This window comes from Tachypleus tridentatus, chromosome 7 (assembly GCF_004210375.1).
Source record: "Tachypleus tridentatus isolate NWPU-2018 chromosome 7, ASM421037v1, whole genome shotgun sequence".
NCBI classification, from domain to species: domain Eukaryota; kingdom Metazoa; phylum Arthropoda; class Merostomata; order Xiphosura; family Limulidae; genus Tachypleus; species Tachypleus tridentatus.
In genome coordinates, this window is record NC_134831.1 from 12888751 (window position 1) to 12914597 (window position 25847).

Below are 25847 nucleotides of genomic sequence, written 5' to 3' on the forward strand. Positions count from 1 at the left end.
AACGATAACTTCATTTACTGCCATCTACTTGGAATATTAAAATAAAAATAAATAAATAATTATTCTTTTTTAATCAATATTGTGTATAGAGTCCAAAATATAATCAAAACAATTAAACACCGCTAGAAAATCCCCAAACGCGATGAACATTTAGCTTACATTTTACTTTCACCGTAGCATTAAAATTTCCTGTAATCTAAACCTTATATAGTTGTTTAAGACACCGCATTTTTACCTTTCATTTATAATAAAAGCTACTTTCCATACTGACTTTCATCAGAACTTTTTTTGTTCTACGTTGGTTTAATGGTATGTTTGAGATCTCTCAGTTCTTGAATTTAGGAATTAGGTTTGGTTTGTTTTGAATTTCGCGCAAAGCTACACGAGGGGTATATGAGCTAATTTAGCAATGTAAGACTAGAGGGAAGGCAGCTTGTCATCACCACCCACCGCCAACTCTTAGACTACTCTTTTACCAACGAATAGTGGGATTGACCGTCACATTATAACGTCTTTGCGGCTGGAACGGCAAGCATGTTTGGTGTGACGGGGATTTGAACCCGCGCCCCTCAGATTAAGAGTCGAGTGCCTTAGCCACCTGGTTATGCCGGGCATAAGTCGTCAGTATCAACTGTCTACAAGTATGCTTTTAACCGAATAATGAAACTGACTGACTGTCACTATATAACGTGTCTACATCTCAAATTAGGGAACTCTTTCAGTGGCATGTTGCGAGCTTGAACCGTAGACAGTCGACCACAGCTTCGCATGTAAATCACTGTGGTATTCCAATGATAAACATAGTTCACATTTGTGTGGCTTGTGAAACTGCGTGCATAATAATCATGATAATAATTAAGGTGAAAATGGACAATTAAAAAAGTAAAATAATTATACATTAGTTGTCAAATATAGTTAGAAGAACTATTGTATGGTGGTTAATGCTGAGAAGTAATTAAAATATATTTAAATGCAAAATAAGTAAAAATATAATGTTTTTTAAAGACGAAAACAAACTATACCTTAAAGTAGCTTAAAACTTTTATCTGTGTTGATATTACAGGTGAAGAATTTTATTATTACGTGCTAAAGTTAACAGTGAAAAACAATGGAAAATATATGATGGTGATAGGACATACCAATATGAAAATTAGAGCGGTTGAAATGGGAAGAAATAAAATAACGCTGGAATACGAAAAGGCGGAGAAAATGGTTGGTTGAACATGCTTTACAGAATAGGTTTAAAATAACAAACACACTGTTTCATAAAAAAAAAATAGACATTATAGTGTGTGTGTGTTTTCTTATAGCAAAGCCACATTGGACTATCTGCTGAGTCCACCAAAGGGAAACGAACCCATACTTAGACATTAGAAAGTGCTAATAGAATGCCTAAGAACCAGATAGATTTTATTCGATGAAATAAAAGTACATTATTAAGAAATGTGGGGTCATCACGAAAGTGAAAATTGCAATAGTTAACATAATGGAGCATATGTAAGTTTATTCTAAATTTCTTTATTTCATTTCGGTTCAAAGCTCTGACTTAATCTGTTATTGAATAATGTGAGTTTTATTTCTGTTTATCAGATTTTTCTTAAACATTTTCAAGGTAGACTCATATTGTAACTTTAATTTTACTTTGACGTTGTATATATATATATATATAATGTAACGATCTAAGATACTAGTAAGATTTCCTTAACTCAAATTATCTTTAGCTCTTTTAAGAACTTTTATCTTTATCATAACTTTTTAATAGTTTTAGTAGTACAGTATTTTATTTTAATTTGAAGCACAAGACATTTTTTTTCATTTTAACTTACACGTTTGTCTTAATAATACATTGCTCCAGTTTAAACTTGTTTGTTTTGAATTAAGCAAAAAGCAACAAAATGGGCTATATTTGTTTCTATGAGTATAAGTCTGTGCCACTGGAAGGCCAGTTTAAACTTATCTGTTGGTCTAATAGCACATTGTTCCAATTTAAACTTACTTGTTGATCTAATATTGCATTGTTTTAGTTTAAACTCACATGATGGCGGGTGACAACCTGGAGACAGAGTTCACTGAGGCTTAACTTCCTTGCTCTTTCCAGTCCACAACAGGCCCACTAGTTCTTGTTTGTTATTTTGTTTGTAACTGTATTATTATATCTTTTAATAAAGACTATTCTTGTGCATCTTGAGTGATTCGACTCTTTCTCTCTGACGAACTTAGTTAAAGATTGAAAAAACAAACATCCATAGATTCCGTAACTTGGAATCGTTTGATCCTCCGGTTAGCAGGCCTAACCGACTAATCTGAGAAAAAAAAAAAATCAGTGAGCCAGAAAATTACATAAGATGCGAAAGAAAAAAACCTACATGTACGATTGGATGCTATATAAAAAAATGTTGAAAATAAAGACAAACATATAGAAATTAAAAGACGAACGTATAAACTTCAAAATAACATTAAAAATCGAACAAGATACTGATAGAGACCGTGATGGAAGAGACGAGAAAAATAGAGCCTGTGGGAGAATAAGCTTCATGAAGAAAGTGGCAAAACTATAAAAAGTAGACACAATAGAGAAAGAACCGAGAACAAAGAAAAGACAAAAATCAAACAGTAAGAGTGAAAATAATGAGAAAAAAAGAGGAGAGTTTGTTTGTTTTTCGCACAAAGCTACTCGAGGGCTATCTGTGCCAGCCGTCCCTAATTTAGTAGTGTAAGAATAGAGGGAAGGCAGCTAGTCATCACCACTCACCGCCAACTCTTGGGCTACTCTTAGTGGGATTGACCGTACCTTATGACGCCCCCACGGCTGAAAGAGCGACGGGGATACGAACCCGCGACCCTCAGATTACGAGTCGCACGCCTCAACACGTTTGGCCATGCGGGGCCGCTAAAAGAAGAGAGAACAGCGGAATAGGAGAGGAAAGTAATTACTCACAAAAAAGGTATTAGAGAAAAGGAGAGAAACAACAAGAAGAAAAAAGACAGCTAAAGACAACAGAACTCGCGTTAAACAGTACGAAGAATGAAAATGAAACATGAACAGCTTACAGAATAGTGGGCACAGTCTTCTGTGCAACCTTCTGTGAATGTACAGCTTAACCATGAAAAACAGAAGACGAGAAACTGGAAAATAAAAAAAAGCCATAAATTCTATCATAAGAGGTAGAAATTGCCTTAAGAATAACGAAAGGAACAAGACCCGGGAACCAGATGAAATCGCAAGTGACTTTCCGAAACAAAGAGGACTAGAAATGATTATACATCTTGCAATTCCGTTTAACAGAATGTTGTATAAAAAGAAGGTGCAACTTAAATGAAAACAAAAGCAAGACGGTATTTATTATATATTTATATAAAAGGGAACAATGAAGATGAAAAACTTTACACATCCATAAGCCTACTACTACACATTTACAATCTTATTTCAGGAGTTCTACAAGCCAAACTAGTGAAAGGTTAGGATGCCAACTATGCATTTACAAACCATTAACAGCTCATTGAGAAAGCATATTAACTAAATCTATGCCTTGTTTTTATATTATACGACAGAGTTTTCTACTGTGTTGAACACAACAGTTGTTGAACTAAGAACAATAATAATATCAGATCCTGGAAGATATAAATACAGCACATCAGCCATGTAATAACAAGTTTGAAATGTTAAAAATAAATGAAGGGTAAACACTATCTCACCCAAAGTGTTTCAACAGCTCTAGAAGCTATAATTCGAAAGATATATTTATAAATTAAAATATTTGTTATTGATTGCGAAGACTTACAGAGAAGGTAGAACTCCAAGTGGAAAGTGTTAAAAACAGAGTCAACAGTTAAACCCAGAAAGTCTGAACATAGTATTGCAGAGGAAAACAAAATACACGAAAGACCTTGTTAAAACAGAGAAATCGAAAATCAAAAAGACATAATCAAAGGGTTAATTTATGTAAATGCCTAGGCAACATTTTTAAAATAGAAAAAAGAAGAAAAAACTTAGAGTAAAAGCAGGTTGTAGCATTTTTGTGGCCAAAAAGAATACATGTCTTTAAAATAAAAAATATTTTTAACAACAGTTTTATAAGAACCAGAAACATGGGCTACTACTAATGAAATGAAAAACAAGCTTAAGACAGTGGAAAGAACAATCGATATACCAACGCTAAACTTTTCACAAGAAAACAAAACTGATATATATATTACGAGAAAAACAACTAAGTTATTAGACGTATTAAAAACAAAACAGAGATGAGGTTGGACATATATCAAGAAGAAATTACAACAGGTGGACAAGAACCATAACGTAGTGACAACCAAGAAGAGGGAAAGGAAGAGAAAAAAGGACGCGAAAAGACGAAGAAACAATATAATAGAATGGAGTACATGTGACACCAGTACCTATTGAGTTTTCTGAACAATATAGAAAATTATATGAGGGATATGTCCTGCACAACACAGTACGTTTTCATGAGAAAAAAAAAACAAAAACTACAAGAATGAATTTACACGAATGGTTTGAAAAACTTTCACTGGCGAGTTCTAGCATTTTGTCATTACCGTTCCTAGCGGCTTTTGGTTTGGTTTGTTTTTAATTTTGTGCAAAGCTACACGAGGGCTATATGCGCTAGCCGTCCCTAATTTAGCAGTGTAAGAGTCTACACTTTTGATCTACAACTGGATCAAAAGAATTTCAACTCCATATGACAGTTGTAGAGTAGTGCCTTATTATATATTTAATTGCACAGTATTTTATTTTAATTTTAGGCGTGAGTATATGTGTGTTTTCTTACAAACATACATATACATAGCCACATCGGGCTATCTGCTGAGCCCACCGAGAATAATCGAACTCTTGATTTTAGCGATGTAAATCCGTAGACTTACCGCTGAACTAGCGGCGGGCTTGAGGCATGAGACATGCTTGCATTTTAATTTACCCCGTTGGTCTTAATAATACATCGTTCCAGTTTAAAATGTTTGTTTTGAGTTAAGCACAAGTTACACAATAGGCTATCTGTGCTCAGCTAACAACGAGTATCGAAACCCAGTTTCTATAGTTGTAAGTTTGCAAAATAACGCTGTGCCACTAGTAGAACTAAAGCCAACTTACTATAATGTTTATAATAAATGGAATTGTTTGTCATGTCACATCTGTGTTCTTTTCAATGACGGTTACAACTTTTTTCTTTTCTTTTTGTAGTGAAAAAAACAAATGAACTGAAAATCATCCATGTTTTATGTTAAAAAAAAACGTAACAAGTGTTTTATAAAAATATTAACAGTACAAAATATTAAAAAAGTATATATCCATATTTATTTTTTCTATAATTTGTCATTCTTTTTAAATCAATCCACACACACTATTACCGTCACACCGAACACGCTCGTCTTTGAGCCGTGTGGGCGTTATAATGTTACGGCAATCTCACTATTCGTTGGTAAAAGAGTAGCTCAAGAATTGGCGGTGAGTGGTGATGATTAGCTGCCTTCCCTCTAGTCGTACACTGCTAAATTAGGGACAACTAACACAGATAGCCCTCGTGTAGCTTTGCGCGAAAATTCAAAAACAAATAAACAAACAAAAACACTATTACAACATGTAAGAATTTCACCTAAACAAATGACGTAATTAAACTCCTGAAATGTAATTTTCATAATTTATAACACAAAAAGTAAACGTATCTTATAGATTTGGTTTTGTTTTTCGCTTTAACGCAAAGCTTCCCAATATGCTATATACGTTTTGTACCCCTCTGAGAATCGAGCCTCAGATTTTAGAGTTATTTATAACTTATAAGATTAAAAAGAAGAGAGTGAGAAAGAGAAAGGAAATGCGAGGGTTTGTATACATTTAGAAAACAAAATACTCCACTTTTTAATTAAGGCGATATAACTCCTTTTAAAGCTTAAATAAAGTTACTATATTGTATTAATAGTGACATATTTCATCTTATTATAATGCACGCTGTTTTCTTTCTCTGCGCACTGTCTTGTTCCACAGTCTGGTCCGAGCATCAAACAAAAGAGTAGAAAGACGAATACAAAGAGGGCCTGACATTTCCAGGTGGTTAGGGCGCGCGACTGGTAATCTGAGAGTCGCAGGTTCAAATCCTCGTAACATCAAACACGCTTGCACTCCCAGCCTTGGGGGCGTTATATATACGACGGTCAACCCCACTATTCGTTGGTAAAAGCGTTGGAGTTGGGTGGTGATGACTAACTGCCTTCCCTCGAATCTTACACTGCTAAATTAGAGACGGCTAGCGCAGATAGCCCTTGTGTAGCTTTGTGCGAAATTAAAAAAATAAGCAATCAAACGCTCGACTTGCAGTCTGCTGTTCACGAGTTCGAATATCCGCTTCACCAAACATGCTCACCTTTTCAGCCATGAGGGCGTTATAACGTAACGAACGATCCCACTATTCGTTGGTATAAAAGATAACAATGGATGACGATGACTAGCTGCCTTCCCTATAGTTTTTTACTGCTAAATTAGTGACGGCTAGAGCAGAGGGTATTATAATGAGCTTAAATATTTGACATACCTCCCGGGGTGGTCAGATACAGTTTCACTTTTTTAGGCTTAATGTTCACAAGAGCTTTCGTTCGTCACAAAACAACAGGCAATAATTTGTCTTGTTATGAAACACAAATCTACAAATGAGATATCTGTGTTGTGCCCATCACGGGTATTGAAACAAGTCTGTTAGAGTTATAGGTCTTCAGACTTACCGTTGAGCCACGGACAGACGAACCGAAATGGCTAATTGCGAAATGCACAACATAATCACCTTATTATGGCATACATTTGAGATGAGATATTAAAGATGATAGAAAATATTAAAAAAATAACTTTTTTGTTTGTGTGTCGTTTCTTCTATGCCCATATTTTATAACTGATTTTTACTGGTAAATTATAGTCCGTAGGACGGGTATGACTGTTAGCTAGATGAAGCATCTCAGCTGTGATATATATTTTTTTTAAAAAAGTGAAAAACAGTCTCCTCTCCAGAAATTTTATGATCAACTTGAAACATGGATTCGTTGTAAGAACTGTTTGACTTTAGTAATTTCGCACTTGTTTCACGATATAATAATTGCGTCATAATAAAAACTGCAAACAAAGTATGTCGAAATAGTGACGAGATGATGATATTTGAAACTGTTTGTTAAAGAAGTTACAAACGATCTACAGCAGCACACTTGGTTACACCAAGTTACACTGATATCTGGCTTAGTGAACTGGAATGAATTGTGCGATAATGTTGGTGATTCTAAGCTCGCCCTAATAAGGTAGATTCTAGAGTAAAAATGGCAAATTAATTAACTGTTGACCAACAAAACTTACCTTCCTTCAATCAATAAAACTTAATTAAAATTGGCTGTTACAATATGACTTTAATTATTAAAAGGTCGAAAGCATTTAATTAGGGTCATTTACATTAGGATCAAAATAAGGTAAACGAAAGACGGAGGGAAGTGAGATAGCATGTCTTTGGCTTTTGCATAATTTATTATTCTTATCGGATTTTTTTTCTTCTTCTTTACGGGAGCCTTCTTCTGTGGCTCAGCGGTATGTCTGCGGACTTACAACGCTAAAATCCGGGTTTCGATACCCGTGATGTGCAGAGCACCGATAACCCATTGTGTAGCTTTGTGCTTAATTCAAAACAACAACAGCAACAATCTTCACGGGAGTATACAGTTCAACAAGAATGTACAAGTTTAAACATAATTCAAGTGAAGCGGGCACAAATTGAATTAGTTCTACTCTCAGAGGTCGCTATTTAATAGTTGTTTAATTCTACTATTTATTTGTGTATAAATTTTAAATGGCTGAATGCTCCTGAAGAAAACAGATAATGTTACACATATTTAACAGACAAATTGTCATGCTTATTGTTATGAAATTCAGAGATGCATAGTCACTTAGGGTCATTGTTCTGTGTTGATGTTTTTGAGGTAGCACTGTAAAAAATGAAATAAAAAAGCGGCAAATTGCATGATGAAAGCTGAAAACGAGAGTCCGGGGTCAAGGCTACAGAGGCAAGCCCGTTACCTAGAGACGGAGATCGTTTCCTTATGGAACTGGTTGTGCCAGAGAAGTCACGTGACGCAATCCAGGTGACGGCCAAGCGAATTTTTTTCTTCCCTCCCCTCGTAAAGTATCAATGTCAAGAAAAATTTTGCTTAAAATCGTTCTTGTAGAATAACTGTTTAAGACTCGAGCGTGAACTTATCGCAGGAAATACGGAAGTGGTAAAAGGTGTGAAGAACTCCTATGAAGCACATGAATAAGCTGACGTCACAAATAGAGACTATGTCTAGTCAGTACATTTGTTCAAGATAATTTTTTACTTCTCTTCTTTAACGGATACAGCGGGCTTAATCGTTTCTGGTGAACTCGAATGTGGAAACATTCAACCCGTTCTGAACTCAGTAAACCTTGGCAAACAGCTTGTTCAACGGAAGGCGTCAAGACTGCATGAGATATAGTCTGGTCATTGTTGCTACGAGTAGAACTGAGCATACGTGACGTTTCATAGTCTTTGTTATATGTACGACTTTAACTAGTACAAGGTAAGATGGTTTCAGTTTTATTTTGTGAAACATTAACTAATTACTTTGATTATATTTGATTTATTTTATTAAAAAGTAGTTCGAAAATTAATCAACTTGACCTAATAAAAGTAACATTTACAAGTAATCCGTTGTTATTGTTGTTTGTTGTTTTTTTAATAAGGAGTGAATGAAAATATTTTGAAGATGAAATGTTGCAAATAACTTAAGTTTCAAGTAATAAATAAGGACTAAAATGAATTTATGTTCTATACAAATATCACTCTGTTCATGTACGTAGTACATTAGAATAAAGTAGCTTGATAATTGGGACCCTCGAACCTCAATTCTGGAAACAAATTTCACTCGCATGTATATACGTTATTGTAAACATTTTCTTTTGACCTTTCATTATTAAAAAAAAATTAATATTTTTTAGCTCAAAGCCCACAGATGAAACTGACTGTTGTTGTGGTGATTGTTGCTGTTGTGTCATTACAGCAGGTAATTTTCTTTGGTTTAATTGATGTGAATGTTGTATTTTGAATTAACTGTGGCTAGCTGTGTAGCATATATTAAGATCTCTTAAAACTCTTTGATCTAACATATTATTCCCCCAGACACGTTTTTTTTTATATTGTTGCTATTGGGTTTTTTTGTTGTTGTTGTTTTGTTTTCGAAAATAGAAAGCGATGACTTCACCTGTTTAGCTTTCCTCAGCATCACGATCGTATAGATTCCGAACGAACGCTACGAGGCGTCAGTAGACAGTTTTCAATTTCCTCATGCGTGGTTGAACTGCTTTTCTATTTTTTGTTTGTTTATTTTTTGAAATTTCGCGCAAAGCTACACGAGAGCTATCTGCTATAGCCGTTCCTAATTTAACAATGTAAGACTAGAGGGAAGGCAGCTAGTCATCACCACCTACCGCCAACTCTTAAGCTACCCTTTTATCAACGAATAGTGGGATTGACTGTAACATTATAATGGCCCCACAGCTCAAAAGACGAGCATGTTTGGTGTGTCGGGGATTCGAACCCTCGACCCTCAGATTACGAGTCGAGTGGCTTAACCACCTGGCCATGCCGAGTTATTGTCTATTTGATTGAAGTTAAGCACAAAGCTACACGATGGGTTATATGTGCTCTGCCCACCATGGGAATTGAAACCCGATTTCTAGCGATGTAAGTCCGTTGGCATACCGTTGTGCCCATAGGGGGCGGTTGAAATGCTTAACGTGCAATTAGAAATACACAATACTTTATTTAGTTTGTTGCGTAACACTTAATCTAATATATGTATAGATATATATGTATAAAAAATTTAAAGTATTTCTCTTTGTGTAAGGCTTAATCTAATATATGTATAGATATTTATGTATACAAATATAAAGTATTTCTCTTTGTGTAAGGCTTAATCTAATATATGTATAGATATATATGTATAAAAATATAAAGTATTTCTCTTTGTGTAAGGCTCAGTCTAATATATATATATATATATGAAAAATCAATGCATATCCGTAGCCTCATGTTATTACTTTTATTTTTGTACTTACGACGTGCTTTTCAGAATATAACCCCGTGTGAGAGCAACAGTGTGTGTGTGTTAAAAAGATAGACTGACAAATGCGTCTGAAGTCTACTCATCGAAGAGACAAACACTAGCGTATAAATTGCCTAAGGCAGAATTTTAATTACTGGCTTTTAACCATTCCAGTCGTTTTAAGTAATGTTGTGTCGAGATCATAAGTTCCTCGGTGGGACAGCGGTAAGTCTAAGGACTTACAACGCTAAAATCAGGAATAATTTTCTGCAGGGAAGGGGGGAGAACAATAGATGCTCCACTGTGGCTTTGCTCAGTAAAAAACAAACTAACCCAAGTAATAAAATTAATTAGACTGAAACTAAAATTACTTGATTAAGTAAAATACTGGCTCCAAATCTTGTTCAAGAAATGTATTGAGGTGATAAAAGCTGCCTGTCCATACGTCTAACAAAGCAAAACTATATTATATGAAATACATATATTCTATGTACCTTAAAAAACGCCCATAGTAACGACCTAGATGTAATTTAGTAAATGTTTCTGTTTGCTCATTTGTTTGTTTTCTTCAGTAATTACAGTGCACTACAGGTTTCAGTTTTGTTATTTCGTTCTGGCATTAGATAATCCGATACTTGTAGAAAACGCTCAGAAATTGCTTGTCATACTTTCGAATAATTGTAGTATAGGTGTTGAGTAACTTGTGGATGTTCATCTATAGGGAAGAGTCCTCAACAGTTTTCACGTGCCCCCAAAATCCCACTCTAGGACGTCTCCAAATAAGTTTATATGTAAGTATATAGTTTTATAACTCTCGTGTTTTTTTCTTTTGTTCTTCTTTATTTTTCTCTTGTCCGTGTACACTGTTTATAGTTTGATATTTTCCCCTTAACTCTATTTTACACATTTTTGTAACTTCTTAGAACATACATTTTTCATTTTATGTTTATAACTGTATAAGCGCTAGCTGGTATCGCAAGTTTTAATACTACTGTAATTTTTACTAACACGACGATTAGCTATAGAAATGTACTTTCATCAACTGACGATAACTGTATATTAAACTGCGCAGGCGTACTGAAATGTCTAAAGCTATTCATACTTTGTAGAACTTTGAACCCAAAAAATAAATTAAAAAGTGAAAAAATACATACTTTTTTTTTTTTTTTTTTTGCAGCTGTTCACACTGCCTGCACTCGCCAAGCTATAATGGCAGCAGTTGTGTTGAAGGATTTATTTCGTGGAGCTGTGTATGCTCGAGGCTATCCCCTGGAGTGTCGCGCCGAAGGTAATAATTCCAGAGAAGTCCAGCTTATCATAGACGTAAACGAGTGCGGAACAAAACTGATCAAAGAAGAGGTATTGTAAAATATGTTTCATTGTTACTTCAGCTTACACGTACACGTACACGTATTTTAAATACAAATCTTTTGCTTTATTTTAACGTTTCTTTTGCTATTACTTCGGACTTCGTGAAAGGCAGACCAGTTGAAGCCGATTTAAATTTTTTTTTGTTTTACTTTTCACTATTTTATCTTCTAAACTGTAAGACAAGTAGTTCTTTAACTTGCAATTTAAGTTTGTTTTGTCAAGTCTGCTTCTAGTTAAAGAGAAAACTGCACCACGGGCTATCTGTGCACTGTCCACCAAGAGCATCGAAAACCGATTTCTAGTAAGTCCGCAGACATTCCCGGCATGGCCAGGTGGTTAAAGCACTCGACTCGCAATCCAAGGCTCGCTGGTTCAATCCCCATCACACCAAACATGCTCGCCCTTTCAGCCGTGGGAGTGTTATTATGTGACGGTTAATCCCACTATTCGTTGATAAAAGAGTAGCCCAAGAGTTGGTGGTGAGTGGTGATAACTAGCTGCCTTTCCTCTAGTTTTACACTGCTAAATTAGGGGCGGCTAACGCAGATAGCCCTCGTGTATCTTTGCGCGAAATTCAAACCAAACCGCAGACATGCCGTTGAGCCAATGTAGGGGGTGGGCTTGTCAAGTCTTCACAAAGATGGAAAAAATGGTTGCTTTCCATTCCTTGCAGAAATATACCTTGAACATAGAGCCGAGCGAAGAGTGAACTTCTGGGTTAAACATAATACATTAATATCATTTATATTTTTGTTTGAATCCTTTACAGTTTACTTTATTTACATATGGTTATTAAGATTTATTCTTCTAAATCTGAACATTATTTATCTGTTCTATTTATTTTTTCCTTGATAATTCTGTAAAAGTATAATGACATTTCTTCGACTTTGTAACTCAAATGTTGATCATCTCTGAAGCCACGTTTATTTTTTTGTTTTTTTGTTTTTTAACTTGTGTTTAATTAACTTAAGATTTCCGGTTTTCCTTTGTTTTCTTGATAATTTAGAATTTCAGTTTAGTTGTTGATGAGCGCAAAGCCACTAAGTAGTTTATGTGTTCGCTGCCTACTGCGAGTATTTAAACACAATTTTATCATCGTAGACGTTGAGCTTAACTGCTGTGAAAGAAGGGAAACGTAGCGTTTCGTAACCCCAGTTTCAGTACCAAACACTTTCTACTATATTTCTGCTATAATCACCAAAAGAAAAAAAAGTGTACACCACACTTTGGGGATGTGGATGTGTTATAAAAGTGACAGTCATATTCCTCTTCGAATAGAGTAGGCCACGAGTTGTTGGTGAGTAGTGTTAACAAGCTGTGGTCTGTCATTTCAAAATTACGGACGCCTAGCTCAGATAGCCTCCATCTTAGTAAAAAAAGTGCACTAACCCTAAATTGTAAAAGTGATTATACAAAGCTGAAACTAATTACACGCGTTCTCATACTCAATGCAACAGCTACAAATACGTAGTGAAACTTGAAATTTGGGATTTTGTTCTTACAAGTTAACTGGTGAATATCTCTGAAATCTATGAAGCACGTTTCTCTATGCAGCTTTATTTCAATGTTTCATCAAAGCTTCATACTCATGAAGGGGTTACTTACGACTCTGTGTGTGTTTGTTCGTAACAAAAGAGACCCGGCATGGCCAAGCGTGTTAAACCGTGCGACTCGTAATCTGAGGGTCGCGGGTTCGAATTCCTGTCGCACCAAACATGCTCGCTCTTTCAGCCGTGGGGGCGTTATAAAGTGACGGTCAATCCCACTATTCGTTGGTAAAAGAGTAGCCCAAGAGTTGGCGGTGGGTTGTGATGACTAGCTGCCTTCCCTGTAGTCTTACACTGCTAAATTAGGGACGACTAGCACAGATAGCCCTCGAGTAGCTTTGTGCGAAATTTAAAAAAAACAAACAAACAAACAATTTGTAACAAAAATATTCTATCTTCCTTAGCTCTGACCACTGTGAAACTTTTAGTCTTCTGGGTTACGATCCCAAGGGATTCTAAACTACAATACTTTATAAATTTTCTTCTTTTTATGAGTTATTCAAAATTTATCAGCGAATTACGAACATGCCAGCCATCTTGCCTTTCAGGTAAAATCAGCTAATAAATTCCGTGCCTGGTTCTGGTTCTTTTGCTAGTTTAACTTAATCTAATTAAAAACACCTTACGTGTGAAAAAAAAAATAGTGTTGCCTAAAAAAGATTCAGCGCGTGAGTTAAAGGAATGAAATCAAAATTGGCGACCAAAGCGATAGTTACATTTATAGCATTGATACGAATATTATAGCAAATGTTCATTCATTAGTTAATCAGGTCGTATTTTTAGTTCAATTCTGGGCATTATTCTGGATAAAAGAAAATATGCATAGTAAAACAAGTTAGACCTTTAGCTCACGTGATGTTTTGAGTAGGTATGCTAAAAAAAGTTGTTAAATTTGAACGGCATTTGTAAAATAAAGTTGCACTTATGGCCTATACTTATACCAAATGAGACTCCTAATTGTAGATTGTAAAGATTTATCGATGTACCAGATTTTAAAAAGATCCATGAAAGTTAAGTACGTTTTTTTCTATCAAATAAAGTTTCTTTACCTTTGGTGCAAAGAGGAAAGTGGAGAAGAAAGAAACTCGATGAAAATTGGAGATGTTAAATCTCAGGTATTTCTTAATGTATAACCTTGAAATTTTGTATGTGAGGTAAGAGCCCAATAGAACACGTCTGTTGAAAATATGTGATAATTCGGATTATCACAGTTTGAGTTACGTAAAATGGAAAATATTTAGACTTTCACTCCTGTTAGTAACACACAGTGTGTTCTGTAGGTTGTTTTGGCTACACGATACATTATTGTGTGTGTATTAATACGTTTTTATATTTCTGAATAGGATGGTTCTCTATCGTACGAGGTACTCCTTTACGTTCAATTCGACAAGAATGTCCAACAAGCCATTGACGAGCAAGTCCGAGTCCAGTGCTCACCAAGAGAGATAACCGTAGTTGGAACCATGGGAACCTCCAACACAAATCCTCACGTAGGTCGTGAATTGCACAGGCCTGGAGGAATAAAGTCTCCGTCCATATCTGCAATACCGACTTTAAAAGTAAGACCAGTATTGTTTTCCATGATTTATTTATTGTTCTAGCTCCAGTGGCTCAGCTGTAATATTGAGACTTAGAAAGCACAGCACTTGTGACATGTTATGTAGATTTGTGCTGTAAAAGAACAACAAAATACCCAACTTGTTTCTATACTGCTAATCTTTTAAGTTTATTTAAGTTTGTCATTACTACAGAACTCAAATGTTTAATACAAACATTTCTAAATCAGAACACTTTTATAACAAACATTTTGAAAACAGGTCATTTTTATTACAAACATTTCTAAATTAGGACACTTTCACTAATTAAAAATTTAGAATTATGCTAAAAACGTTATGAAAATCAACATTTTGGCATTAAATTTATAGTATTTACAAATATATTGACAGTATTACTAAAATAAAACATGAAATACTACTGCTTTAAAAATATGTAAATCTTGCTCTAAAAGCATAAAAGACATTTTGTTGGTTTTTTTTTATTTAAACTCTTAATATCAGAATAATTGACTTAATAAAACAATACATTAATCCTGAAATCACCTCGTTTTTAACCAGAGCATAAAAGCTCATATCTAAATTGTTGTTTTTCAAGTACAACCTTTCAGCTCATAGTTCCATCTCTAGACCGATTTGAGATCTAATTACAGCCGAGCCTGTTGATAATTCCCCATTATATACATATCCTTCAATATCAATGGCGTCGACATATCAGTTGGTTGTTAAGCTTAGAGCCACACAATGAGCTATCCACTTAGTCATTGGTGGGAGAGGGGCACATAATATTGTGCAAGTTTATATTTTTACCTGTCACAACATTCACTGTAAAGATCTTACTAAAATTATTCACATTGTATTTCAAATACACAAGAATTCTAGCGGTAATTACTCGAATCAATTACAATACTAACTTATTTTTGTGCATCTGTCTATATGTTTTCGCCTGACTCAAAAATCCGAACTATCGTGGGCCGTGTGTGAACTAATGATTAATGTGGTGAATTGTAAATTCCAGAATCAATGGTTCGCGTCCCGTTACCACAAGAAAAAAAAACACTGCACTTTGAATAGTTATAAAAGTAATTGTAATAAATCCAGTATTCAATTAACATAACCAAAGTGTCGGTGGTGGGTGATATTAATTAACTATCTTCCTTCTCATCTATCAGTTCAAAATAAAGGAAAGCTAGCGCAGATAGGCCTTGTGCAGCTTTGCACGAATGTCCAGAACAAACGAACGATGGGGCTAGATTCCATCTGATGTTACACATACAGAACTTATACATTATCTAAACTTACATATATACAGAACTCCGTTTCTCTCCATGACAACCAAATAAATTAGGAAATATGCATTGTAGTCGAATTATTATCAGGAAGCAATAATTTAGTGTTTTTATAGCTTGAACCTTTCATGTTGCTGAAAATAATGTATTATTTCTTGTTTGATTTTTAATATCATGGACGATAAAATCAGCGTCTACATTTATCTTGTATTAGAACTCCTCCCAGGATTTGAATTGTTGGATGGACATCTTTAAGGGCAGGATTCCTGACATTCAGCCAATAACCGAGTTTGTCAATGTAGGAGAAGAAGTTACCATGTTAATCCAAATTAGAGAAAAACGTACGATCCTAGTTTTGTATCATGTTTTTTGCTCTCTTCCAAAGAAAGCACTGTTTTTTGTTTGTTTTTATATGATGCTTTTGGAAAAACCAATACGTTTGTCTTTCCCAGACATCTGTTAAAATGTTGCTCTATCATGAGTTCGTTTTAAAAGGTTCTGCTGTTGGTTTTTTTTTTGTTTTTTTTTAATAACTGTTTCACTTTGATTATCGTGTTAAGAAATTGAGGGCATCTTATAATTTATTTACTATTTTAACCTTTTGTTAGGCCCGGCCATGGCTAGGTGGGTAGGGCATTTGGCTTCTGATCTGAGGGTCGGGCGTTCGAATCCCCGTCACACCAAACATGCTCGCCCTTTCAGTCGTGTGGGCGTTATAATGTGACGGTCAATCCCACTATTCTTTGGTAAAAGAGTAGCCCAAGAGTTGGCAGTAGATAGTGAGACTAGCTGCCTCACCTGTAGTCTTACATTGCTAAATTAGGGACGGTTAGCGCAGATAGCCCTCGTGTAGCTTGGCACGAAATTTTGGTTACTTCAAAATTTCGAATATTATCAAGTTAGAGGTACTGAAAATTAAAACGTGCTGATTTTACACTTTATCACAGTTTGATGATTTATTTCTGATATCTAATCATTATCAATTGTTTTTTGTCTGTTTGTACAAGAAAAAAAAGAAAGAAACGAAGAATTGTATATTAAAGAAAATATAACTTCCTTACCTTACTTTCTAGCTGGTACTGTGACGAAAGTAACCAACTGCATAGCACATGATGGTGCCAAAGAATTACAACAAGCGTTGATAGACGAAAATGGGTAGGTGAGAGCAATTATGATTGGTCCTTAAAATATCAGTCATTTATCAGTATTCTCTGATAAATTATAAATTCCACCTGATTATCCTCAAATAAATTTGATGACTCGTTGATAATCATCGACATCATCTGGTTTCCAGATTATAAATGATCTATACGTTTAATTAACGGAAAACGAATATCCAGTTTTTAGTCTAACAGCAGGCGTCATTTGTTTACCAAAATAGCCTAACAATTATAAATGATCTATACGTTTAATTAACGGAAAACGAATATCCAGTTTTTAGTCTAACAGCAGGCGTCATTTGTTTACCAAAATAGCCTAACAATTATAAACGAACTATACGTTTAGTTAATGGAAAACGAATATCCAGTTTTTAGCCTAACAGCAGCCGTCATTTGTTTACCAAAATAGTTTAGCAATTATAAATGAACTATACGTTTAGTTAACGGAAAACGAATATCCAGTTTTTAGCCTAACAGCAGCTGTCATTTGTTTACCAAAATAGCTTAACAATTATAAATAATCTATACGTTTAGTTAACGGAAGATGAATATACAGTTTTTTAGCCTAATTACAACGTTTTTAGATATAATATCTGAATGTAATTCTATGGTCAATTCAATTATATTTTTAATGTTTATAGTTGAATGCAAAGCACAATTCATTTTGTAAACATAATATTGCAGGCTTCAAAGAGAACTACCACTACCTGAGTAAATAAGTTAACGCTTTATGTTGTGATATCAAATGTTAACGTAAAGTATAAGACATGTTACTTGGAATCCACGCATTCTTTACATTATTTTTTGCAATAATAACGGTAAATACCGAATTCATTTCAATGTGAAATTTAATTTCTAAAATATTGATATAATTACTAAACGTGCTCTAAGTTGGCACTAGGATTTGATTTAAATCAGTGCTTTCCTCGGTTTACATATGGCTTGGTAAGTTGAATAAATAAATACAATGAACTGCATATAATTTCAGCAGAACATGATACATCTTTTCGGATTGGTCGCATTCAAGCAATGTCTTTGAAACTTGGCTGTTAGGACTAATACGTTTCTGTGACAAAATTAAAATATTGATTAAGTACAACAAGCTAATAGGGTAACAAAACAGGAACTAGAATAATAACTCTTTACCCTACTAATTAGCAATAAAAATCCTTGTTTTTATTTGTTTGTGAAAGACAAACTCAGCCAGTTATTCGTTTCGAAATATGACTTCCGTATGTTCGACATGACACGACAGAGAACTCAATGACAACTTCCCAGTAATTCTAATCGCACATTTCCTTATTTCTGTGACTTTTAAATATTGTTTTCAACAGCTGTTCGGTTGATCCAAGCATACTTCCAGACTTGAAAGTGAAATTCAATCAAAAAACGGGACTAAAGATGGTGTACGCTACATTCATGGCCTTCAAATTTCCTGACCGTGATAGTCTTCACCTTGAATGCAACGTTCTGATATGCAACGACTCTTGTCCTTTGGTGAGTGATTTTTTTTCTGTTACTTTCTTGAGTATTTAATTATTGTAATAATCCAGTTAGGTGGGTGCATTTTTCTTGTAGCAAAGCCACAGGGGGCTATGTGCTGAATCCACCGAAGGGAATCGAACCCCTGATTTTAGAGTTGTAAATCCGAAGATTTACCATTGTCCCAGCGGGAAACAGTCCGCTTTGGTAATAAGTATCCTCTTATAGTCACTTTGCTTCTGGTAATGGTGTATATCCGCACAGTCACGTTACTTCTGGTAATGGTATATATGTTCCCCAAATATCAGTACCAGATCACTAAAATAACTTCTTAACGCGAGAGGTATAAAACTTTTTTTTATTTTTGTTCATTTTTCAGATTTTAATTATTTAATTTTAATTATGCCTATATAAAGTCTTAAGTCACCTCTCGTTTTCATAAAATTTTACTTTTGGGTGTTTAAATAGTGGGTTTTATAAGGTTATAATGCATTATTTCTTTTAATTTTGCTGCATGTTGTTTTATGTAAACGTAACACATTTTTTTGTGTTGTTAGTTCCATTTCAAGAGTTTTAAAGCAAACTATCGTTCGCATCTAATAACCATTTTTGAATTTATGTTACAGAGTGGAAACCAAACTCCTAGTAATTAAGTGTATTGTCCCTCATTAACTACAGTTTCCATGTAAGACCCGGACTGGACAAAAGCGAGCAGAGCGATCAGTTAGTGGTCAAATATTTCATTCTTTCCCTGGAGAGGTTGTATTCAATTCTGTTGAAGTTAAAGCTCCAGCTGTGGAAATTGGAACGTCCCTCAAGCGGCAATCTTCCGAACTTGGTAGTTATGTTTTTGATTACTTTGAACAGTATGCAAAAAAGACAAAAAAAGACAAATTCGAAAAACAAAATACGCGGATAAATCAATAAGTATACACACTTAACTGATTTATATTGATGTATAATAAAACGCAAGCCTATTTTTAATGCATCTAACAAATTAATTCAGAAATGATTTGCTTTTGTTTTAATGAAAATCATAGAGATGTTCACTACTTCCTGCATATTCGCTTACAAACTGCATGTTCGTTATGTATATAAACTTACGAAATACGTATTAAACATCCCACGTGCTCAACTGGAATCTGGAGGTCGCGGGTTCGAATCCTCGTCACAACAAATATGCTCGTCCATTCAGCCGTGGGGGCGTTATAATGTTACGGACAATTCCATTATTCGTTGGTAAAAGAGTAGCCCAAAAATTGACGGTAGGTGGTGATGACTATCTACCTTTCCTCTAGACTTACCCTGCTAAATTAGGGACGACTTACGCAGATAGCTTCACAGCGGTATCTCTGACGAGTTGTTTTTGCTTGATCAGCTGATTGGTTTGGAACTGCGGCTTGATTTGGGTAGTGACTGGGTGGTATGAAGTACATTCATTCAAAGGAGTAATCAGTGACTTTGAAAATTTCATGTAAACTTCTCCTGATCTGTGTTTTTCTACCAATTTATCCCTGACTTGTTTGGAAACCTCCTTGGTCTTCATGGTTGGTTTGTTGTATCACTATGTGAGTTGTGGCTAGAACAGATGTGTTTCTCTGAAGTCAACTTAAAACATTGATTGCACACAGATATAGATCATTACACTAGTATTGTGAGTTTTCAAACTAATCTTTTGCATCTGTACTGATTTATGACTGCCATAACAAAGGGACAGAATACTTACGCAACTGAGAATATTTTATTTTTCTTTGAACATCTAACTTACTTAGTTAATATCAAAGTTTTTTTAGCATTTTCAGTTTGGAGTAGATTGTGTAGATTCTACGAACAAAGTCCCATTTGAAAGTTTCGTGAGTGCAAAATCGGACAGCAACAAAGGAGGCGAAAACCTTTGCAAGGCACGTTAAGCCTGTCGAGTAGCTTTGCAAACTACTTGTATATTTGATTGTTTAACGATATTCGTGCAAAGCTAGACAAAAAGCTACCTGCGAAGAGCCATTTTTAATTTTGTCGTGATAGACTAGAGGTAAAGCAGCTTGTAAACACCATTCACTTGCAACTTATGTGGGATTTGACGGTCACTCTTATAACTCACCCACAGCTCTAAAGTGCCAGGATCGATTTTATTAATTAACTAGCTGGAGTATCCGACTAACTACCCGAGTGCTCCTGGATGTAAGTTATGAAAATTCATGATTAATGAAATGTAATCTTAGAACATGAAAAGTTACTTCCCTTATACATACTTGTGTATAAGGTCTACACCGTGCGAAGTAGTTTCATGGACATACAATAAACAGTACTATTATATATATACATAGATTAATTTTTGTCGATAACATGGCGCAAACCAGGTAGCCACAGTTTGACACACTAGCCACTAGTCAGACTTGCGCAAAGTTAGAATGTGACTGTCCAACGAGCGATGGCGTTAGTTTAGACACTAACCTTAATATTCCATGTAAACATACATACTCCTAAGTTAGTGTTCATTCATATAAGCTAGATTTTTCGAAAAATATACATATAATTTTATTCAGAATGTACACTATTAATTAAGATTCTAAAAATTAAACGAGTGCTCAACTAACTATTTATTATTTTTTATCTTTATTTGGTCTCAGCACAAGTTATTTAGTTTATTTTTTGCGCAAACCAAGACGAGGGCTATCTGCGCTAATCGTCCTTAATTTAGCAGTTTAAGACTAAAGGGAAAGCAGCTTGTCATCACCACCTACTGCTAACTCTTGGGCTACTCTTGTATCAATGAATAGTGGGACTTACCGTCGCATTACAACGCACCCACAGCTTAAAGGGGGGTATCTTTGGTGTGAGAGAGATTCGAACCTACGACCCTCCGATTACGAGCGCCTTAACCATTTGCCCACGCCGAGCCGCCGGTAGTTATTTAATAAAATTGTTTTTTATCTAAATAAATTCAAGTATCAAAACTTTGTTTACGTGATGTTTAGCAATAAAAGATTTGTTTTACTTCCTTTCTCTCTTAGTGTCTGTCCACAGCAACATTGACCAGGTCTGTCTGACCCCTACAAAAATGATCGTTACAGTGTCTATCACATTGGTCGTCTTAGTCATAGCTGTGATCATTAGTATTTGCACGTGCGTGCGGGCTCAAGAGCTACAAAAAAAAGTACGTCTACAAGTTGGACTAGCCTACGGTCGCGTCGTTAACTTATAGAAAATTATTTTGATTGATGTTTAGTTGTCCTTGTTTTGTTGTTTAAAGGCACGGTCTGGATTACAGTAGTGAATGTTATTTTGTTCCTTCTGATGTTATTGTATTTTTTCTTCTTGCATTGTTTTACATAGCTTAGAGGGTGATTTTGACAGTTAAAATGTCTACATCAGTGTTGCATTTTTTAAAATATTTTTGTACCGATCAAATGTCAAAAAATAATGTATTAATCAACCATTAATTTAAAGCATCTTTTCAAAACGTACCAGTAGAGGATGTTTTGAGATTAAAACATATGTCCAGAATTTATCGTGCTTCATTTCTCTTGTTTAATTTTTTAAAAACTTAAACAAAATAGTAAGTTAATCTTAATTTTAATAAATTTGAACCAGTTCTTGTGTTAAAGATCACAAGTTAGAGTGTATCTGTGGTGGTTATCCTGATAACCTCTAACCAGTTGTTGTGTAAAAGATCATAAGTTAGAGTGTATCTGTGGTGGTTATTTTAACAAACTTGAACCAGTTGTTGTGTTAAAGACCACAAATTAGAGTGCATCTGTGGTGGTTATGCTGATAAACTAACTAGTTGAAATGAATGAAATGCAGAAGTTGAGTTTTGAGGACAATATCGAATGAATAAATAAATAAAGTGTAAAGTACTAAAGAAGTGAGGCTACTGACCTTTTGAGACCTTTTACCAATGTCACGAGGTCAGTGAGTCGATATTTAGGGTTTTAGGTGTACAGAAATGGTGTTTCAGCTTGGTATATAATGATGTTTGAAAAATATAATTCAGAAGTTTCTATCATAACGAGTGTATATAAGATATTACGATAATTTTTGTTACTGTCACGTGGATCCTATCATTCGTATCTTCTTAGTAATAAAAATCTATCATCTTCTATGGTTTGTAAAATCTGTACATTCTCCCGAAGTAAATTCCAGTAACTATTAAGATTTGTTCTGATGATAAAACACTAATGTCACATTGCTTAGCTATCTAATGTTGTAGCTGATTCAGATTAGCACGTCCGTAATCCTACGTTTATGTACAAGTATTAGCACATACATACCATATATGTGCAGTGTTCTGCTATTAATAATGACTTCAACTACACGTTATATTCAAAGCTGTGTCATGTAAAGGGTTAGTGCCCATTCCGGGTATGTTGGAAATTAGTTTGTTTTCAACACAACAGGTTCCTAAGTTTTCATTGGTTACTGATACCATTCATAACTGAAAAATAATTTAAACTTGCCTTAAAAGAGAAACAATTTTTTACTTCCATCACAATTCTCATGTTATACATGAATCTAGTTAATTATAGTTTAAATTACGTCGAACAATCAATATCAAACTGATTTAACAAACTCCGGATAATTCAATTCACGTAAAGTGCCAAATTAATTCATTTACGTGTTGTGTATTTAGAAACATAGAAAAATAAACGAAACTACTGTTTATTGTTAATCACAAAACTACAAATGGGCTGTCTTTGCTCTGACTACCAGCAGTTTCGACAAAACTCTGAATTAACAGAATTGTTGGCAAGCTTGAAGAAATGTGCTCGTATAATAAATTTGTATATCATTCAATTATACTGCTGTCTTCTTCTTGAAAAAGAGTTGTAGAGAAACAAGAGAGAATTCTTAATAACCACGGCTGTAATTAGACCTCAGATCGTTCGAGAGATGGATCTATGAGCTAAAAGTTTGTACTTATAAAAAACAATAACCCAGAATCACTCTGTGAGCCGTTATGCCGCGGCTAAAAAACAGGCACGAAATAAAAACATCATTATAACATCAAATTAAACAAGTAGTCACCCAGAAAGTTGGAAGAACTTATTAAACACATTTACCGTAACTTAAAATCATAATCAGCATGCATGCTTAATAACTGTGAATGTAAATAATAATTAACAGCATCAGGCATAATAATTATCTTATCCTAATGAGATGTCACTGAAAGAAAGATTCTTAATACTTTTTTAACTTTTGTCATTGTCATGTTTGCATACACACAGACACAAATACATACTTAAGAGTAACGTAAATATTTAATCACTTATGCTTAGTGTGAACTCAAGAGTAAATTTAACTTTCTCTCCATATTCAGTCGAGATGCAAAAGTAAATCTTTAAAAAAACAAGTTATTATTTGTGCACCTTTATCATTTGAAGTTTGCTATTAAGACAAAAAATAACAGAATCGGTATTTAGGGCTACTTGAATGAAAATCTAATAACATGATTAAACACATATATATTTGTCATAACTAAAGTTCGTTTAGTAACGGCTAAGGTCAACTTCGTTTGATTTTTTTTATTCTTCCTGACATAAGATGCCATTCAAGTTAAAAGAAAAAAAATCAACCTATACTATTATATACTAAGAATGTTTGTTCGATAACGACTTAGTGTGACTTGTAAATAACTCTCACAATAAGCACAAATAAAGTCTAAGAACACAAACAGATGACTAAAGTCTCTGTTAGGGTAAAAGGGCTGTGTGTAAATAACTTGGTAAACGTTTAGAAAAGTTTGGTATGTATACAAACCGCGAACGAATGCTGTTAATGTGAACAAATGTTGTCCAAAGTACGTAAATACTTTATTTCTGTAAAGATTATTGTTGTTTTAAAGTCGAGTACAAACCTACACGATAGACTATCTGTGCTCTGCTCGTCACGGATATCAAAACCCGGATTCTAGTGTTGTAAGTCCGCAAACATGCCGCTGTTCCACTTTGAAGCATGGTTTGATTGTTTTTTAACATTTAACTCTTGTAATAAATAATTCACACTTAATTTGGCTGTGTGTGTTTTTCATAGCAAAGCTGCATCGAGCTATCTGCTGTTCCACCGAGGGGAATCGAAGCCCTGATTTTAGTGTTATAAATCCGTAGACTTACCACTGTCTTATCGGGGGACCATTTAATTTAAAGTTTACTGTAGTCAACAGAAAGAACACAAATTATAATGTTTATTAAGTGGTGATTTCCAATGAAATGGAAAGAGGTTAGGTTTGTATCTTCTCAACGTATTATAGAAAGGTATACGACGCTAAAACCCCGTCACACAAAACATGCTCCTCCTTTCAGTCGTGGGAGCGTTATAAAGTTACGGTCAATCCCACTATTCGTTGGTAAAAGAGTAACCCCAAGAGTTGGCGATGGGTGGTGATGTTTAGCTGCCTTCCCTCTAGTCTTACACTGTTAAATTAGGGACAACTAGCGCAGGAGCCCTTGTGTAGCTTGTCGCGAAATTTTGAAACAAACAGTGCTAAAAAAACATCTATTACGTTCAGATTGAGAGGACTGAGGTAACCGGTAAAGCTACACAACGAAAAGGCCCGGCATGGCCAGTTGGTTAGAAAGATCGATTCGTAATCTGAGGGTCACGAGTTCGAATCCCCATCGCACCAAACATGCTCACCCTTTCAGCCGTGGGGGCGTTATAACATGATAATCAATCCCACTATTCGTTGCTAAAAGAGTAGCCCAAGAGTTGGCGATGGGTGGTGATGACTAACTTCCTTCACTCTAGTCTTAAGCTACTAAATTGGAGACGACTAGTGCAGATAACCCTCGTGTAGCTTTGTATGAAATTCAAAAACAAACAAACGCAACGAAGAATCACCAGATCGATTTTTCATTACTTATAATTGGCACTGCTTGCTCGCAAAAAACATCTTGACCGAATATCCTGGAGCAGGATAAGATTTTAACCTCATTTTATCACTGCAGTTATACCAAGAAAAAAAAAGTTACTTACTAATATTAATTTCTTCCAGACGTTTTATTATTGGAAAAGTACGAAAAAAGTGGCTTAAACTGCTAACTTTATAACCTGTTTAGAATGACATAAAGAAGAAAGAGCTTTGTTGTCGAGAGTAGTGATTTGTATAACAACAATGCTGGTTTTTCATTTAGCGCACGTCAATATTTACCATATCCTTAGCCTGCTCTCGAGACTAGTAATGAACCCTACGTTATAGAAATGGTGCCAACGAACTCTTAGGAGAGACATTTCAACCTAACTTCTGTATTCATGCCGATATGGTAAACAACGTTACGTTTACTGAAGTTCCACCACACGAACACAGCATGCTGTCTATCGCGATCCATCACAACACGGATCACACATGCG

The 25847-nt window shown here is 34.9% G+C and overlaps 1 protein-coding gene across 1 annotated transcript; it reads left to right on the top strand.

The window, feature by feature from the left end:
- The first annotated feature begins 8352 nt into the window (after positions 1 to 8352).
- Positions 8353 to 23177, top strand: LOC143257938 (cuticlin-4-like). The gene is made up of 10 exons (XM_076517009.1): positions 8353 to 8574; positions 8993 to 9057; positions 10820 to 10889; positions 11276 to 11457; positions 14360 to 14575; positions 16073 to 16199; positions 16932 to 17013; positions 18353 to 18515; positions 19179 to 19338; positions 21512 to 23177. The coding sequence occupies exons 2-10, from the start codon at positions 9007 to 9009 to the stop codon at positions 21700 to 21702; spliced, it is 1242 nt and encodes a 413-aa protein (XP_076373124.1). The 5' UTR covers positions 8353 to 8574; positions 8993 to 9006; the 3' UTR covers positions 21703 to 23177.
- Positions 23178 to 25847: the final 2670 nt, after the last annotated feature.

Bases quoted from the DNA above. Each gene is read 5' to 3' on its own strand.
- LOC143257938 (XM_076517009.1), top strand. From the start codon at position 9,007: ATGAAACTGACTGTTGTTGTGGTGATTGTTGCTGTTGTGTCATTACAG. The intron at 14,576-16,072 runs GTAAGACCAGTA...ATCTTGTATTAG, and splicing joins CTGCAATACCGACTTTAAAA to AACTCCTCCCAGGATTTGAA. The intron at 16,200-16,931 runs GTACGATCCTAG...CTTACTTTCTAG, and splicing joins AATCCAAATTAGAGAAAAAC to CTGGTACTGTGACGAAAGTA.